The sequence below is a fragment of the Phaenicophaeus curvirostris genome, chromosome 4 (assembly GCF_032191515.1).
Source record: "Phaenicophaeus curvirostris isolate KB17595 chromosome 4, BPBGC_Pcur_1.0, whole genome shotgun sequence".
Lineage (NCBI taxonomy): Eukaryota > Metazoa > Chordata > Aves > Cuculiformes > Cuculidae > Phaenicophaeus > Phaenicophaeus curvirostris.
Window position 1 is genome coordinate 29,841,150 of NC_091395.1, and position 19,743 is coordinate 29,860,892.

Below are 19,743 nucleotides of genomic sequence, written 5' to 3' on the forward strand. Positions count from 1 at the left end.
TGGTTATGCTGCCAAATTCTCTGTTTTGCTCAACAGTCTAATGCTCCATTAGTAACAGCGTGACAGAATTAGGTTGGTTTTTTTGCATTCCCTTAACACCCACACACTAAGTAACAGAGATATTACTTGATTCATTTAAAGAAAACGTAGTTGCTTAACTCAAAGGACTCAAAGACTTTTAGTCTTTCTTTAGCCTGTGTTGATCCTATGAAAACTGCAACTAAAAGAAAACAAACAAACCAAAACACTGGCTGGTATGGCTAAAAAGCAGTGCAGCACAGCTTATGTATATTGATTATCTGCAGAAATATCTTTCCAGCTGAACCCTTTGATGAATTTCCCTGGTAGCACTCTTAAGTTTTGTAATATAGAGAAGTGAAGTTAAAAGTCTCTCTTCTACATCGATCTGCCTTCAGACTAATTTAAGGCAGGTACAAAGGACAATATTAGTAACATTGATTAGGATGGTAGTTTTAATTACTAGTTCAGTCACCGGTCCAAACTACAGGCCAGTGGTGTCCCACAGTGCACGTACTAGGCATTGGAAGGGACCTGGTGAGGCATCATTCCTACATCATTCAGGAGATAAGAGGAATGGTTCATCTGGGGTTGTTTAGCCTTGAGAAGAGGAGGCTGAGGGGAGACCTCATTGCTCTCTACAGCTACCTGAAAGGAGGTTGTAGAGAGGAGGGCGATGGCCTCTTCTCCCAAGTGACAGGGGACAGGACAAGAGGGAATGGCCTCAAGCTCTGCCAGGGGAGATTTAGGCTGGACATTAGGAAAAAATTCTTCACAGAAAGGGTCATTGGGCACTGGAACAGGCTACCCAGGGAGGTGGTTGAGTCACCTTCCCTGGAGGTGTTTAAGGCACAGGTGGACGAGGTGCTAAAGGGCATGGTTTAGTGTTTGATAGGAATGGTTGGACTCGATGATCCTGTGGGTCTCTTCCAACCTGGTGATTCTATGATCTAGCATTACCTGAAATCCATCCACCTGTCCATCTATCCACCCATCTTGAACCAGACATTTTTGGCACAAACAACTGCCCAGAAAATGCAGCTGCAGAGTTTAAACTCACATTAGCTCTTGTTGTCTGAAATAAGGTCCACACCTCTGGCCTGCAAAAGTCTGCAGAACCACCATATCAAGCTCTTCAAACACAGAGTAGGCACCTCGTTTGTTTAACTAAAGCCACATCATTGTTTCTGGACTACTTATTTCTCTGCCATTCACGCTGACATTAAATGCCACTTTTGTTTGCAGCCATATCTTTCTTACCTTTCTCCTGACAAATCACTAACAGTCAGAGCAACACAAGCACCTGACAAAGTGACCAGCTCCACTGAAGTCCACTTCATTGTTCAGTTACATTTTTCAGCCTGCCAATGCAGCCTGAATAGATGAAGCTGTCGCAATTGGACAGTCAAATGGCAAGCTCTTTAATACTTCACAAAAAACCATTTGATGTGCTTTAAAATATAATCACAAGCCAATTTAGCTTACTCCGCTCTTTAGTGAAGCGTGCACTTGCCTAGATCCAATTACTTTTGTCTTTTTAGATTCTTCTACAAATTCACTTTTAAGCTAACTGCAGCACAAAGCTTGCCTGCTTTGGATGATTCACAGAGGTGTGCAAGACAGTCCCTACAGACAGGTAGACAATTAAGACTTCCACAAACCACAAAAAAATTAAAAAATTAGTCAAGTATTAGAGAAAGGATTGAATAGAAAAGGACACTTATACCTCATCTCCTTGTGGCAAAAAAGGGACTAAATTATTTTTGGAAATATCTGCCATTTATATTTCCACACTTAATGTCCTTGGCGTATAAACTCCTAGAGAGGAAACAACATACAACAGAAAAACAACATAACAACACAATTCTGTATGACATGAGAAAGACTCTTTTCAAAATAAAGAATTGTACAAATAAATATTTAGCACTCCCCATTTTCCATCAAATATGATGGAAATTTGAAGAAAATTTTCAAGCTATCTTTCCATTCCTATAAGCAAAAAAATTTTAGTTTTACACAGAGAACTGACACACCACATACTGCCTATTACGACTGTTGAATTGAAAGTTATCTTATCTAAAAATATAAAAAAACTCCTCAGATACCGCTTCTTTATTTAAAGAAAAATTATCATTTCCTATATGTGATTGTGAATGGGGAGATGTGATTGCAGAGGAGAGTTGGGTTCCCAGTTTGAGTAGTGAAGGTGCTGCAGAAACCTTGTTCTGAGCAGGATGATTAGCTTGCCCTTTGACTAAAATAGATTGGTGAGAAATAACTACTAGATGCAAACTGAAAGCAGAAAAAGAAGAATCAGTTCCTCACTGTGAGACCAGGACAGTGTGCCATATCCCCAATACAGAGAACACACCTCAAGTCTCTTTCTGTGAGAGTAACACCTCTACATCCTACACAAGCGTTATGAGAATTAGCATTCACAAGAGCCTCAGCACCTCAGAGTCAATTAATAATCAAGATTATCAGTCCCCCTCAAATTTCCATGCTGAAGATATTAGATGATATGTAAGTAGCATTTATATGATTGCTGTGCGGATGTATATAAAAACGACAGTTTCATAAGATTTGTTAATATTTTGCCAATTAATTTAATTTACTCTAAGGATCTCCTTCTGTCTAAGAGGTGCATACTGCTTTATAAAATAGATTAAACCCAATAATAATGTTTTAATTTATGGACAGATAATTCTGCATTTTTTTTCTTGCTAGGATAAGGAATTATCATTTTGTTAACAAATCTGCATTCAGCCTCATGCATCACTGCGAATAATTATGGAAATCAGATGAATACTAGTGGAATCAACCACTCTCCAGTTGCAGAGGGAGATAGGATAAAGATATTCAAAATAGGAGACTGAAGCAAAAGGCTTAAAGGATTAATAACTTAAAGGCCCCTACACATTATTCATTAAAAATGCTTATAAGCGTGGCAATAAACATAAAATATATAAACTTGCAATTGAAAGCTTATTCTCAAGAATACAGCAGAGCATAAAGTAAAACAATGAAGATGCCAAGGAGCCACAAGTACCATTCTGGTCATTTCTAATTATGACAAATAACTCACTATCACAGCTAAAGACTTTGCTGCTTATAACTGGGGGCATGCAAACGAGACTGCTTATGATCTGCTTCTTCGATTCCTGTGCAGCAGGAATATGTTTGAAGTGTTAGACATTACCAAAGGACAGGAAAACAGGTTTTCATTCAAATTTAATTCTGTATTGATTCAACAACTAGTATTCAAGCGGTCAGGTTTGACAAACTCCTTTCCTTTCCACAAAATCTCTCCTCTCTGTGCTGCTCAGTGATCAGAGAACACTATGGACACAGCAGCAAATACAAATCTAGAACTCGCCTACTGAGCTTGCAAACACAGGAACATTTATTTTATATCCAAAGAGACTGAAAAATCAAGCAAAGGAAACTGACCTATAGCAATCCAAACCACCACACAGAAACAATAATAAGTCAAAAATTATATTCCTAGTTCCTCTTCAAATAGTATCCTAACTTCAACCTGCCTCACAGTTGCAATACCAGCATGAAAACAGTATTAAATATCTTTAAATTTTTCCTCTCATAGTACAAAAAAAAATGGTAACTTCTCTCTGTGTGTCTACAAGTAATGAATTCTTAAAGTAGTTAATTTGGCATGGCAGTGTTAATTTTAAACATTCCCATTCTGCTCTATTCCCATTTATCTTTTTAATGTTTCTATTGCATCTAGTTTTACAGGACACATAATTCCACCCTGTAGATTTTCAGTGAGAAGATTTTTCCTAGAAATTTTAAAGTTGGTGAAGACAGAGCAGCCTGTGAAAGAGAAGGTATTTTAGTGAAAGGTAAACAAAAAAACTTGAGCAATAATATTTGTTCGATGCTGCTTGTAAAAACTTGATATTTAGTTTGCCATGAAAGCAACTCTTTATTCCTCAGAGCAAATCTTCCCTTTGTTCAGTTTTAGATACACTAATCTGTCTCCCGAACCTTACTTCTATTTACTGATACGTTGAAATAAACTGGCTATTTATGCATCGTGTTAGATGTGCCAGAAAACAAGGTTTACTCTGTACAGTAATGTGCAGGATTATGCGCTTCTGTCTTTCACATAAACATGAAACTTCACTCTGTTTTGGAAGGATCCTGCCATGTAGAGTTAGAAAAAAAAATAGTCATGCTTGTTCATTCTCTTCTTGGTTATTGGGTTACTGTAAACATCCAAAATGGACAATTACAGCAAATGGTAACATTAATTCCAAATGAAAGAGGAACAGAACCACTAGGAGATGAAAAGCCTGTTCTAAGGTGAATTAATCAGATAATGATTGGGACCATACAATACAGCTGAGAGTAAACACTACAAGCCTAAAGAACTGGCTGGGAGGTCCCTGTCATTCCCAGCTCCTAGAGAAAGAACAACTGTGTTGTTGACAGTGATGAACTTTATTACCTGCTGCCTGCCAACTAAACTGAACTACTCTGTGTCGATGGAACAGTATTTCGCCTACCCTTTTTAAGATCCTCCATTCTATACTTACGGATCCCTGTCCATTCATTTTTTTGTAATCATCATCCACACTGCCCTTGTTTATCTTAATACATCCAAAACCTACCATTACCAAAACAGAAATGTTCATTCTTCTTTGCTCACACCAAAATCAAAAACTGTTAAAGAATTAACTACAAAACCAGATTCTGTGAAGTGATCTTTTTATCACGTAAGTTGTCTTGTACAAGAAAAATAAGCATCAAGTTTTTAATACGCAGATCTAGGAATTGCATGCATCCGCACTCTGAAACATACCTGAAGAGAATATTTTTGATTATGCTCTCATTTGACTTAATTTAATTTCTTGGAACTCCATTTTAAAATTGCTAACATTTATCAGAAGTTATCCATAACAGTATACAGCTCTTCCCCTCATAGCTGTAGAAGTTGAAAACATTATCTAAATGAAAACAGTTATTCCTTCTCATCTACAGCATTCATCCTTGCCTGAAGATATCAAATCTAAGAGGGAAAAAAAAAAGTACTCCTCACTTAATGTATTCTCTATTATTTTCAGTCAGACAATCTGCTGAATATTTTGTTCATTATTCACCTCATCAGAGTAAAAAAACTAGAGCCTTGGGGTTTTTTTTGCTTTTTAAAAAAGCAGTTTGTAAGTCCACCACATCCACCCTTGCTTATTGAAAGAAGCACTTAAAAGTGCATTACAGTGTCTTAAAATTACAATTTTTTTTTTTTTTAAAGGCATCATGGTTATTTGTAAACTATGCGAAGTAGGAATGACATTTGCCTACACATGTTCCTCACAACACCACTGCAACATATCTGCAGCATGTAGATTTTAGCTTTTTGACTTTTTAAAAAACAACAAGTGACCAACAGTTTCCATTGACTCCCTCCTTTCACTGCTCTCATTAACCTCTGATAAAAGGAGAACCCGGAATAAGGATTTTTCCTACACAACTTTCCTGGACCACTATTAAGAACCAGTTCTTGCAGTCACATTTAAGAACCCTTCAATAAATAAATAAATGAAATTATTCCTTTACTTGTCCAACTTCTAAAAAACTGTGGAAACAGATAAATGAAAACTTGATAATTCTTGACCAAATTAATAGGTTTGAAAAGGTTACTTTACATATGCAAATGCATACTATTATCAATAATAAGTAAACTGAACTTCACTAGAACTAAGAAAAAGTGACTGGAGTAAATGCAATGAAGTAAATGCATAGTTGAAAATTAAGGCACATCACACCCTTCAGAAACTTACCCCAACATACAATAACTAAATTATACTTGTAGCATTTAAACATACAAAATGAACTTCATCATTATGCAACCACACACAGAGTCAGGGAAAAGAGGAACAGTATACAGAAAAGCATCAACCAACTCTTGTAAGTCATCTAGTTCAGTTGTATCACACACTCAAAGTCTCCTCATAAGCCAATCATCTGTGCAAATTAAACAGCCAAGCAAAAGTATATGGCTTGCAAGGGAGATTATAACTTACAAAGGGACAAGCCTAAAGGGAAAAAAATAATTAGGTTACAAAAAAAAAACCCCAAAACCAAAATAAAAAAACCACAAAACCAACAAACCCCTAAAAAGAAACAACAGTAGAGAAAACTCCCTCACCTCTCTCTTTCTCTGTCTCTGCTCTACCAAAGAAACAGGTGGGGGAAAGACAGAATATAGTTGAGTTTCTTAAGTGGCTCAAGGTCTCTGTGTTTCAGCAATTACACCATACCTCAGGTGATTTAAATTAACAGAATATATCCCACATACCTTAATGGATGTCTAAATTGCTCACCAAAATAGCTGTCTCCCTGAACTATAGGAGACTATTGTGTCTCTTATTTATAGTGTTGTACATTTGAGACATCCAACTAGATACGGATTTCAAAATGCCAACCCTATACTTCCTACAGTAAAGGATTATATTTGAAAACACATGGTTGGTTCATTAGCATTATTTATTTAAACACTAGGAAAGTTGTTTATAAGTGTTTTAATAGAAAAGTCAAAATACTTCTTAACGGACATTTTCCATCTGAAAATTTTAACTTGATGAAGCCAAAACCTTTTTTCAAAAACACGTTAAGTTTCCATTTTTTTCTGGATGGAAAAAGCAATCACTGGCCAGAAAAAGCAAGAGAGAGAGACCACCAGCTACTGTAAGAATACTTGTCTGACATACAGAAAACCCATTTTTGAGTCCTTTGTTTGTTTAATTTATTCTAGGAAGGACACATCTATTGTTTTACCATGTAGTATTACATAAATGCTTGCATTGCAAACAGTCCTACATGCTAACTATAGTGAACGCAATTTATGAAAACATTCCAATTTGATTTCATTTGCAATAGAATCACAAAAGTTACTCCTTGGTTGGAACAGTCAATACAGACTTACAATTTCATCTCTAATATAATTGATGAGGTTAAACCAATCAGTACAGATTTACATTTTTTCTTCTAAAGTATTCAATGCCTCTGACATAATCCATGCCACCTATGAACTGAAGGTATAATCTCTGTAATCAATGGGCACTGCTTCATTGATTGAAACAAAATTCAACTTTGAAACCCTTGGAATAATTCTGCTCACTAAAAGAACTTTCATCATTGTTTCCAAATGCCAATGTCCTCCTCCGTATTTACTTATGCCTATCAGTTCCTAGCTAAGGGAAACTGGGAGGATTTACTACCTGTATTGATATGATTAGGATGAAGAACATTAAGTGTTCTTACTGGGGATAATCAGGATCCTCCCATGGAGCTTCAAGTAAATTTTTTTTCATAGTCTTAGTGATAACATGTTTTCAGCAGCCTGTAATGCTGCAAGTTTTATGACTTTTTACTCTTAGATATAAAGTACTCAGCAGGAAAATTTACCCTGTAGGTATGCATCAGAATTCATTGTGTCGGCATGTGTCTGTCTGAAGGGAGAATCCCGAATGAACCTAATATTTGCCCTTGTAATACGTATTACATTAATTTTTAAATTATGCAGGAAACCCCATTAACGCAAAAGGAGTAATGATGAATACCTTTAGATGAAGCATGATTTGTTTCCGGATGGTTTTGGAGACTTTAGTAAGACAGATTAATCTTTTTCCTGTATGGGCCTTGCTGATAAAATAAATGGATTTAAAGAATTCCAAGCATCAATTTGGCTTAAGCCAATGGCTTGCAGTTTCGAAATACTGAGCTAACTCTCACTCTATGAAGAAAGTTTCAATAAACTAAGGAAAACATCCTAAGAGAAAAGAGAAAAGAGAATGCCTGTTCACAAAATTTGGGAAAGAAAGGTATCTATGGTCAAATCATAGAGGCAGAAAGAAATCAGGCAATACAGGCACAGTTCCCAGTCTCACTCCTGATTCTTCCAATAATTATGTCAGTGACACTGGGAAATTACATATGTTGTACCTACATTCCCCGAAATAAAATTTAATTAAAAAAAAAAAAATCTAGTGAAATGCCCTTGTACCAAGACAATTATACTTCTGACCTTACACAACTTTTCTTCATTTTAGGTGTTAGGGTCTTCATCTATTTCCTCTCTTGAAGTACTTTGTTCTTAGACCAAACTTTGAGCTACAAGCCCTGAACGAAATGATAATCTCAGGAAATACCATCTTGTGTTCATAATGTTTAAATATTTGTTTTTTCTTCTTGTAGGACAATGGACTTGCTCAGACTTGCCAAGATTAATCTTGCAAGAGGGTACAAACACCAAAGTCATTGTGACTTTGCAAAAGGGAGTACTTCAATTTGAACAGCTTTATCTTGTAAGACAAGTGGGTCAGGTGCTGGTCTAATGCTCAAATCAGCTAAGTGACACCTGGGATGAGGCAGAGGCCTCACAGCCTGATGTTGCTTCCGTTAAGAACAGAAACACCCCCTAAAGATTATACTGAGCTCCCAGACCCAGAGGCATGACGATCTGTTGAGTCCCACTTCCGACAACGCAACTGGCCTTGCCAAGATCCAGTTAACAGAAAATAATAACAGACTTAGTCCCACTTCACCAAGAGGGGCCATGAAAGTATAAAATTGGCACAGGAAAACCCTCTTGCAGGAGAGAAAGAATCAAATGACCACCTTACCTAATGCACAGGTCTGGACTACTCTTCCACTCCTCAAGAAGGGAGGAACATCTTTGTGCAAGAGTCACATCACTGACTTTGTCAGATGTGCACCAGGAAGGTATCTACAAACTTGAGTTTCAATTGTTACTTCTTTTACATATATATACACACACATACATATATGACCATTGCTAACTGATTGTAATCCTGTAGTGCTAATGCAGCAAGTGAATTTATCAATGGCAATTCTGAACTTTTTTTATCCATCACTTTAAATAAATTACCTGTTGTTTTCAGCATTGCAAAACTGTTTCTGTGAGAGTCCTTGGCTCTGGCAGGAATTGTGAAACTGTTTAACTGTTCCAGTGACAGCCCATCTGGCTCACTAAAAGCAACTATTAAGCTGTCAGCTGAAAAGCCTGTGAGGGGATCTGACAGCAGATTTGTGGTGACAGTCCATGAGGGGACTCTCACAGGTGACACTAACTCTGATTGGTGGCTAACACATGTATCTTCACCTAGTACCCTCCTAAAGAGGGAGTAGGGAAAATTACATAATCATTTAGTCATAAACCATTGGCCAAGTCTAGGACCAGGGACAAATCTAGCTGCACTTCAGCTTCTCCTCTGAGGGAAGCAAGGGGGGACCATCCTGAACCTCATGAATCAATGGGAGGTCCTCCCTCAGCCACAGAGCACAGTCATATCTATTTAACACACCACTTCTCTAGATGTGAAGCCTGGCAGCTGAATTGCAGAATACTGATACAGGAAATAAAAGTAAAGAGTAAAGAGTGGGAGGAATCAATGAAGAATAATGAGAGACTGGATTAAAATAAGATGGAGATGGGGAGGTAGATTAAGAGAGGTGGGGCTGAGTGAGTCATAGTTCTATAACTCTATTCACTTTAGCAGAAATAAAAAAAAAATTCTGCAATAAATGAAAACTATATTTCATTCAGAGCTTACATGCTGCTTGATGGAGGTAAAAATTCAGGTGGAGAGTGGAATGAGAGAGACAAGAGCTAATCAGGCATCCAGCCCATGAAAGAGGATCATTGAACTCTAACCCATGACTCAAAATTTCTATGTAATTATTTCAGAGTTCATTTTGAAAACAAAAAGAAACAATACATAAAAATGCTCTTATTCAAAAAAGTGAAAGGAAATACTTAAAATATTGGAAATAGTGCTTTTAAGGAAGAGAGGGTAAATAGGCTGGTGTATCAATTAGTATGAGAAGCTTTTTCAAGCACAGGCCAAATTTGTTATCATCATTGCTAACTTAGGACAAAACCTCATTCTTCAGCTAGATGTGCAATGTCCCACTCTCCAAATACATTGTCTTTTCAAACGAGTGATCATTCTTGTAACTGTCAAGGGAATTCCCATGTGTGTCAATTAGCATAAGAAGCTTTTTCAAGCACAGGCCAAATTTGTTATCATTGTTGCTAACTTAGGACGAAACCTCACTCTTCAGCTCATTCTTCAGTGTAATGTCACATTCTTGAAATATGTTGCCTTGGCAAACCAGTGATCATTATTGTGACTGTAATACTGATTATTCCAAACACCTGCACAAAAACTATTCTGATTGACCAAGGTGGAAGATTTATCTCTGGTTAAAGTTGTATGCATAAATGTCATGAGCTGCCAGAGCGCCATGCCCATTAGTGGCTGGCAAGATCTGCATTAGCAAAGCCTGTAGACCTGCAGGATGAATGGCAGAGCTATGAGTACAGACCTAATTTAGTATAGATCTATACATTATTAGACTTGTAGCACTGGTAACTGCTTAGGACTGTTAGCTTTTGGTACTTGTGCTGTCATCTCTATGTCTTACTCAGGGAATTGGCATCGAGAGTATTAATTACAGAAGTCAAAACACACTAAGATAATAAATACTAAATGAAATTTTCAGCTCCCTCAAAGCACAAAGGAAAGAATGTAAAGATTTTTTTCTTACATTTAATACCAATTAGTAAAGCATGGTTGAGATCAATCATGGAATTCAAATGCAATTAAACATTGCTATAATCAATTACTGTTATGGTTACTATTTATAACATAGTTGTGGTTAATAAACAGTGAGACTGATGCTCATCATAGCAACTAATGTATAATTAGGTAATATTAGATCTCTTACGTACTAAGTGGCTGTCACAGATCCCTTCTTAAAAGTCCCTGTCACTGTATTTTAGAATAATTTTTAAAATAATAAATTACCATTATAATAAAGCACAGTATAATGAGTAGGAGAAAGGAACAGGTTCTAAAAAATGTACAAGACATTGCTTGGTAAGTTGACCTTTCAGAAACATTCCCTCCTTCACTGATCTTCTAAATGAAAGGAAAGATTCTTTTTAATTACAGCTTATGAACATATATGTATAAGTAACCATAATTAAGTCAGTCACACTTAAGCCAGCTACAATCTTGCTATTATAACATGGAATAACACTTGAATTAAAGCTGCATGACAAATACCATTCTGCTGTGTTGTATTTCAAATTCTCAATCCTGAAATTTTTCGACTGTGACAGTACATTTTTCCCCAAGATAAGGCTCTAATTCTTCAAGAAATATTTCACATGGATAAACTTCTGTTCAAAGGAAGATCCTCCCCACAGAAAAGTTTAAGTGCAAAACCACCAACAAAGATGATGTTCTTTTCCGAGAGAAGAAATAAAGTTTTCCCATAATACAGGGAAAGATCTTGCTTTTTGAAATACCTTTAACCACAGAAAACAGCAGAGTATTGAAAGTTGAAATTTGACATAAAAATAACACTCACTAAAAAGAAATGCTTATGCGTGTTTTATCAAAAATTGGTTTAGAAAAGCTTTTCAAATGTAGACTGTCAGCATACGTATTTGAACAGGGTTTTTTGCTAAGCTTTTAAAGAGCACGGCTAGGGGAGACTGCTCCACACTCATGTGTGTCACTAACTCCGCAGGGAAACACAAAGCCAGATGAAAAATTGTTTGTACTTCTGGCTACTGTGAAAAGTTGCTCTTTCCTCCAGAAAAAACAGATTTTATGGCTATTTCACTAGTTACAATAGTCATTGAGTGAAGGTTGTTGAATGGCATTAATGGTATGTTTATGTTTTCATTTTCTCAGGGTTGCTGCATATTTAAGCTCAGAGGATTAATTAGCACCAGAGCTGGCTACCCTTATTTCTTACTCAATTGTTTTCTATTCCTTTTGCTAGGTTTCACTGACACTCCTCTAAAGGTTCTTTCTTAAAATAATAGAACATAATGATTCCATTGGAATAATGATATACAATAGATGTAAGTGGAGCACCTCCTCCAGTGCTGGAAAAGACTTTCCTCCAAATATTCCTGAGTATGACCTCACATGATCTGGATCTCTCTGGCAGTGCAGCATGTCTCAGCCTGCACGATATATTGTGAATACGGTAACTGAGTTCAGTGTTACTAGAGCTGAGATGTAATAACATGCAAGCACTCCCACAGGAATCTTGCTTCCAACTTTCCTTAGACTAAATTCAAAATCTTAAAATGTTTTTGAACTAGCCTAGGTTCTCCTTCACATTTATAGACCACTTATCCTGTGAGATTAACATCTGCTTTGGTGAAGCAGGATGTAATAAGAGTATGGTGACAGCGTTTGCATTTTTTCTTCATGCAGAAATGCAGACTTTCTTTTGAAAACGAATTGACAAAATCCAGGAAAGGACATTTCTCTTTCTTGGTATAAAACCAGGTACAATTGAGAACAGGGGCTTGGTTTCATTTCACAGTCTAATATAAAAGCTTATTAGCTCACAGATCTTCAGCTATCCCAAGGAGACACAGCATTTATACTGCCAGGCTTCGTTACACCTCTGTTTTCAGAAACACAGAACGGAATTTCTTTCTCAATCTTCATTTCTACAGCAAGGAGGTGGAAAAGGTTATTATCATGTTGCTAAGGGAAATGCATCATCCCATCATCAAAAGCCAATATTATGGACTGACAGTATTTGTAGAGGTTTATGGCTTGTAAAACCAGTCATTCACATTATTACTGGAGCAATATTGCTCTCTTTTGAAGTGAGTCAGGAAGAAATAACAAATACTCTTACATTTTATATTGTTTTTATTCCTACTTAAGAGTATTGGCTGTATTGGCCGATGTATTTGACTTTTGCGTGGTCTGGCCTCCATTTTACTTCATTCCAGAGGAAAATGTTTCCCATTTTGGAAATGGACTGAAAATGAAAGATTAAATAATGCCTCCTGTCCCGTTTTTTCAATTTCTAGTACCATTTTCTACTATAAAGTATACAGGAAGGAGACTTTTGATATCAAGAAATCGCTTCAATTTTTTTATTAAAGCAATTCTTCCATAGTAAGGAAGTAACTTTGTCCATAGCACGACACATACTTGAGACAATGCTGCTGACAACCCAAGTGACCTGTTCCTTGTTTCAGCTAGCAGATGTCAAGGTGACCACTTTACCTGCAGCCATAGCACAGCTTTTAATACCTGGAGGGCCTCAGGAGACCTCTTGAAAGAGTCAGGCTGTCTAAGTCAGGGTCCCAGGGCTAGATACCATGAAGTCAGATGAAAAAGCAACATAGGGCCACTTGTTCATCACTGCTTAAATCTTATGAAGTTGCAGATATCATCCCACTATTTATTATTATAATTAACTAAAATGGCAGACCTGTGGCTTACACTGGACTTAGGCCAACACTGTTCTTTGCCATATCTTTAACATCTCCTGTTTCTTTGTGGTAACTAATCATTGTTTCATTTTGTGTACTTGTAATGCAGAATAAAGAGAAATCTATTGATGAAAAATGACAGCCATATATATATAAAGGAATGCACATAACAAAATGCACCACAGCCTTACAGTTCTAATCTGCTGGATAAACAACCCCCTCAAACCCAGTAACATTTTATTCCAGGTACTTACTGAAAAATGCACGGTATTATGATACATAAGAACAACTGCTAATATCACAGTAATTTAAAGAAAAAGAAGCAGTAATAATACTGCTTCATAGTACACAAGATAAAATGACTAGCTAAAATTCTTATATAACAGTTACTATGAAATGAATTAACTGTACCTTGAAAAATAATGGGTCCTCAGGAAGAGGGCTAACAGGGAGTGAGGTGGTGCTACTAGCTGGACTCATGTCTGTACTCTGAAAGAAAAGCACACAGGAGTTCACATTTCCAATTAAGTTCTACAGACATCTTTTCACATTTGGGGAAAAATTAAAAAAAGAGCTAAAAATCAACACCGAAAATGCCAAAGAATTAGGTTGAAAAGCAAATGTAATTGGTACTGCACTTACCTTTAATTAGTAAAACAAAGTATTTCACTAATGGGTAAGAACTTAATATTTAGTTTATTTTAAATTACCTCCATATTCAAAAACCAAAACTATGCACAAATACACAAAAATATTGTTTTTGCAAACAAGTGATACAAGAGGACTGAGAACATCAAAAATTGTCCCTATTGAACAAGCCATAAAATACTTTTTTAAGAATACTTTTTTAAAAAATACTTTTTAAAAATACTTTTTTTAAAAAAATAATACTTTTTGATGACCCAATAGTAAATTTAGAAGGAAAATCAACAGGAAAGCAATATATTTCAAGAAAGTATTTGGATCAAAGTTTAAAAAAAGGATCAGTTTCACATGATTCGATATATCTTACAAACAACTACTATATGAAAACAAACAGTGAAGAGTGAAGTTAATAATGAAAATAAGTCAGTTTAATTCAGTGGACTATCCAGTTAAATTGCTAGAAAGATATACCTAAGAATTCATTCTTCTTTAGGTGATATTACAGTAACCTGTTCATTAGGATGGTCATTATATTTACAGATGCAACAGATATGAAAGGACATGTAGAAACTCTTAATAATTTGGAATGGTAATAATAATTCAAGAACAAAACCTGGGGTTAAAAAAATACACAAGCAATAGGAAGATTGTTTTGGTGAAAAGTAGAATAAGTAATTCTCCTTAAGAGATTTCCCTTAAGGGAAGAAGTTCATCATCAACAACAACAGAGGAGAAAAGGTGTAGTGGAAAACATACAAAACAAAGTTTCTATGTGCCAGAAGTTAATTCCTTTTTCATGCTGTAGCATTGCAATGCAGAATAATTTAATGAATTCAACTTATGCAATTAACTAATCAGATATCTAGTTTCATATCACTGTGAATTCGCTATGACCTTTTTGATAAGCCCAAATTCTGCAAGCGAAGAATACTGTTCCACTCATGAAGTCCTAACAGTTAATTAATCAGAAGATTTTTATGCAGAAATATTCTGTTTTATTCAACCAACTGGTACAGGATGAAAACTGAGATAAAATTCTGGGTAAAAAATCCATGTCAGATTTGAAATACAGGACACAGACTTTAAAGTTAACATCTACTGAGAAAATCATCAGGTTTAATTACACCATACCTGAAAGAAAAGACAACAGTCATTTGCTAAATAAAAGGGATGCAAGTAAAGGAGAAAGGAGGGAGCCATGGTAATTATTTCCTAAGAAAAATAAGAGAAACAAGTAGTTTATAACCCATGGCACACAGAGATGTTGTTGAGGAATAAGAGAGATGATAACATGTCAGAAAGTCAATATCTGTTGAATCCATCACTCTGGTATTCAGAAAAATTACAAATTTTAATGTGAACTCCTGCACATCATCATCAAGGAAACTCGCTGATAATATTTACCATGAAGGATGTGAAACATAGCTCATTTAGATTAGACTCAAAGCACAGAAAAAAATGGAAACCTCCTCTGTGAGAACATTCTGTCTCAAAAGCCAACAGTTCACCTGAGGACAATTTGTCTTTTAATTTACACAGAATAGAAAAAACAAAAACAAAAAAAAACCAAACAAACAAGGAGAGAAAAAACTCAAATAGTTGCTATCCAAATAAATCAAGCATCCTGATCTGCAATTAGAAGTGTACAGGAAGGCAGTCCAATCTTTTAAGCATTAAAGCAGCCTCAGCATGAAAATCTGCAAAGCAAATTGCTACCTGTACACAATGCAAGCTGCAAGTTCTTCAGTGACAGCTGAAATCCAAGAAAGGTTGAACAGCTCTGAGGATGCCAAAGTTATTTTGAAGTAGGGGTGCTGTGACTATATAGCTTCTAGACTGCAAATGGTTTTTGTCTGCCTAGAGAGGAGCATTGGCAGAAGAACTTGTGTCTGGCTACAGCTGTTTATGTATACATACCTTCATTGGCCCCTACAATAACTCCAGTAATTTTCCTCTTCAAGGAATGCAGAGCAGCTTCTCTGCCAATGTAAATGAACTAAATGTATTGGCGCTAAGAGTTTATTATAGCAGAGAATCGAGTGAGACAGTACCAAACAGGTTGTTTCTTGAGCTAGTAAAAAAAATCCCTTCCAAACTAATCACTGTTTTGAGAGTTGTTGTCAGCTTGCTCTTCTGAAGGAATATACTAACAATTTCAAACAACACTATACCTCTCACTGTCCACGGGGTATTTGCCATAATTGCGCTTTGTGATTTAAAGCTCTCCATACACACACAAAACCAACCCCTACCTCTGTTAGGAATTCACCCAAAGAAGACTTTTTATGTGATGTTGCCTAAATCAATTCTGCTCTCATAAAAGCAGCACTGTGGCTTAAAGTTGACAGATTTTATTTAAAAATTACCTAGAAGACACCACACCATTGGGCAATAATCAGATCTTTTAAGTTGCAGTAGATGAAGTTGTATTAGATGTTAAACATAATTTTTACTATAATTATACATATTAGGCAAAACTAGATAAATCAGGACACCTAATTTTTGCAGTTTGCTGTGCAACTGTAACATTTTTTAAATGTATTTTTAATGCACAGTGATACCACAGCTGGGTTTTGCAGACTGATCCTTTTGCCAGTGCTGCTGGAAAATCTCTAAGTGTTCTGGAGGGCATAGAATGTTGCAAGCCTTAATCAGCTGAACCTGCATTTTCAAAATGTCTGAATACCAAGCAATTAATGTATTTCTCAGAACAACAGTTTAGAAAATAATCTTGCCGAGGACAAAAAAACCCAGCTCTGTGAGCTTTTCTTTCAGTGCTTTTAGGCCATTTTTAAATTTGGATCAGGCTGTTAAAATGGAGCAAAAGGACATTATTAGAATTTTACTTATAATTGTTGCATTATTATAATGATCAATGTTCCAGTTCTCTTCTCATTTCTGGAGTTTATCAGGCTAAATATATAACATACTCACTGTGCAACTGAACATATACCACGGAGTCACTGCCAGGCCATACTAATCATTTATCTTCAGAGAATAATTTTAAAAATATGATTAACTATCAGGAATTTTCTTGATAATAAGGAAGGAAGAACAAACTTTTCCATCTTTAGCATCCTTTTAAGAGATCCAGGACTGAGATTCTGCTTGAGGACAGATTCCCATCATTTTAACTAGATTAAACTTTCTGGAACTGTTTTAAAGTAGTCATAGGCTTGGCTTTAGTTGTTGCACCTTTGTGTTTAACTGCCTCAAAATTAAATGTTTCATAAACTTGCATACCAACGTGAATTGTCTAATGCCAAATTAAAGAATGCAGTCAGTGCTTCCCCAGCAACACAGACCAAGCATATATAAATGCACACTGTTAAAATAATCTTCCTTTGAAAACAATAGTAATCTGCCACTTTCCAGTAACTGTTCTTTAAATGAAAACAGATTCCCTTCACCTCATAAATTAGGATTTTTCTTGCTACAAACCCTTGTCTTTAACCTGATCTCCTCTAGGAAGAGGCCTATGTATCAACCTTCATTAACTGTACCATAAAATACAGACTAGCCACTGTATATCACCCACTGACAGAAGCCGATTTAATTTGTTACAACTGCTTTTCAATAAGGGTAAATACTACAATGATAGTTGGCAGACACTGACTTCTCTGGAGATCAGTATCACAATTTATTGATCCAAGAAGTTAATACTGACAGAGAAAAACTTCAGTGGATATTAGAGCTAGAGATCAAATACATCTTTATAATAACTGAAGAGAAGAAAAGAAAATCTGTGTACTTTACAGCTTATTCTAAGGTTTAGTGGATGACAGCTGAACTCATTTTCAAGGTGATGGTTTTAGTTTTATCATAAGTTACACCAATAAGTATCATTTTATAATCTAAAAGTTGAACAGAACTAGGAAATGAAATAAGTGCAGCCAGCAAACACAGTAGTTATATTTTGATCTAACGAAGAAAAACATAGAACGGTTTGGGTTGGAAGGAACCCAAAAGATCACCCAATTCCAACCCTCCTCCATGGGCAGGGACACCTCCCACCAGATCAGGCTGCTCAAGGGCCATTCCAACATGGCCTTGAACACCTCCAGGGATGGGGCAGCCACAACTTCCCTGGGCAACCTGTGCCAGTGCCTCATCACCTTCATCATGAAGAATTTCCTCCTAATGTCTTGTCTAAATCTTCCCCTCCTCCAATTTATAGCCATTCACCCTAGTCCTACCACTACATGCCCTTGTAAAAAGTTCCTCCCCAGCTTTCTTGTAGCCCCCTTCAGGTACTGGAAGGACACTATAAGGTTTCCTCTGAGCCTTCTCTTCTCTAGGCTGAACAACCCCAACTCTCAGCCTGTCCACATAGCAGAGGTGCTCCAGCCCTTGGATCATCTTTGTGGCACTCCTCTGGACCTTGTTCCAACAGTTCCATATCCTTCCTATGTTGAGGATTCCAGAACCAGACACAATACTCCAGGTCGGTTTTCACAAGAATGGAATACAGGGCGAGAATTGCCTCCCTTGACCTGCGGGCCATGCTTCTTGTGATGCAGCCCAGGATACAGTTGGCCTTCTGGGCTGTGAGTGCACATTGCTGGCTCATGTCAAGCTTCTCATCAATCAACACCTTCAAGTCCTTCTCAGCAGGGCTGCTCTCAATCACATCATCCCACATCCTGTATTGATACCAGGGATTGCCCCAACCCAGGTGCAGGACCTTGCACTTGGCCTTGTTGAACCTCATGAGACTCACACAGGCCCACTTCTCCAGCTTGTCCAGGACCCTCTGGATGGCATCCCATCCTTCTGGTGTGGCAACTGCATCCCTCAGCTTGGTGTCATTGGCACACTTGCTGAGGGCGCACTTGATCTCACTATGTATTTCATTCGTTAATTAAACACCACTGGTCCCTGTACAGACAGCTGAGGGACAACATTTGTCACGGATCTCCATCTGGACATTGAGCCATTGACCACTACTCTCTGAATATGAACATCCAACCAATTTCTTATCCACTGAACAGTCCACCCATCAAATCCATATCTGTCCAATTTAGAGAGAAGGAAGGGTTGCTAAAAACAAGGACAGAAATCAGGAACTCCCCTACATACTTCTGGAGTATTGTGATTGCTACAGTAGTTTCTATATTATTGAATATCATGAAGAGTTTTTGCTCCCCAGACTCATTCATGAAGAAAGCAAGTGCCCCCTTAAAAAGTGTTTAGACCAATTTTCTAACACATTTGAATACAATCCACATCATTATTTTTAAATCTGTTTCACATGTCTTTTATTAGTAGGTATAGTTAATTATTCTTAGTAATTACTAATAAGTGCAATTACTAATAAGTGCAATTATCAACTGAGACATTTGATTGTTGTTTTCAGGTATTTGCCTGGTACATTGCCTAGAGCTTGCTGCTCCCATAGCTTAGAAGGCGGTAGGGATCTTCCATCTGACCTGATTTATCGCAGCTCCCATCACTGGGAAGAACATAAATTACAGCTGCTGCCACTTCTTGCTACCTCTTTTTATGCCACTGTGTGAGGTGTGGATAGCAAAATAAGTTCTAATGGATTGTCTTCTGATTCTCATTCAGGACTTGGTGTACAGACAGACAGATTAGCCTAGATACCTCTTAAAATCTAAGCAAAGCTAATCACCAGAGCCATGAAATGTCAGTGGGAAATTTCACCTCATTTAAGATAAGATGCTGATCTGTCACTTAACAGCATTTGTATGTCTACTGCTGTTTACTTTAGAAGACTCAAAGTTCTCAGAAACCCCGAACAAACACATTAA

General features: G+C 36.8%; 1 protein-coding gene across 2 annotated transcripts in view; it reads right to left on the minus strand.

The window, feature by feature from the left end:
- The window catches only part of CCSER1 (coiled-coil serine rich protein 1), a 645,248-nt gene that overhangs the window by 321,814 nt on the left and 303,691 nt on the right, over nucleotides 1-19,743 (minus strand). For both annotated transcript variants that reach the window (XM_069855624.1, XM_069855625.1), the window contains exon 7: nucleotides 13,739-13,816. In XM_069855624.1, the coding sequence (XP_069711725.1) occupies nucleotides 13,739-13,816 (78 nt within the window). The remainder of the gene's footprint in view (nucleotides 1-13,738; nucleotides 13,817-19,743) is intronic.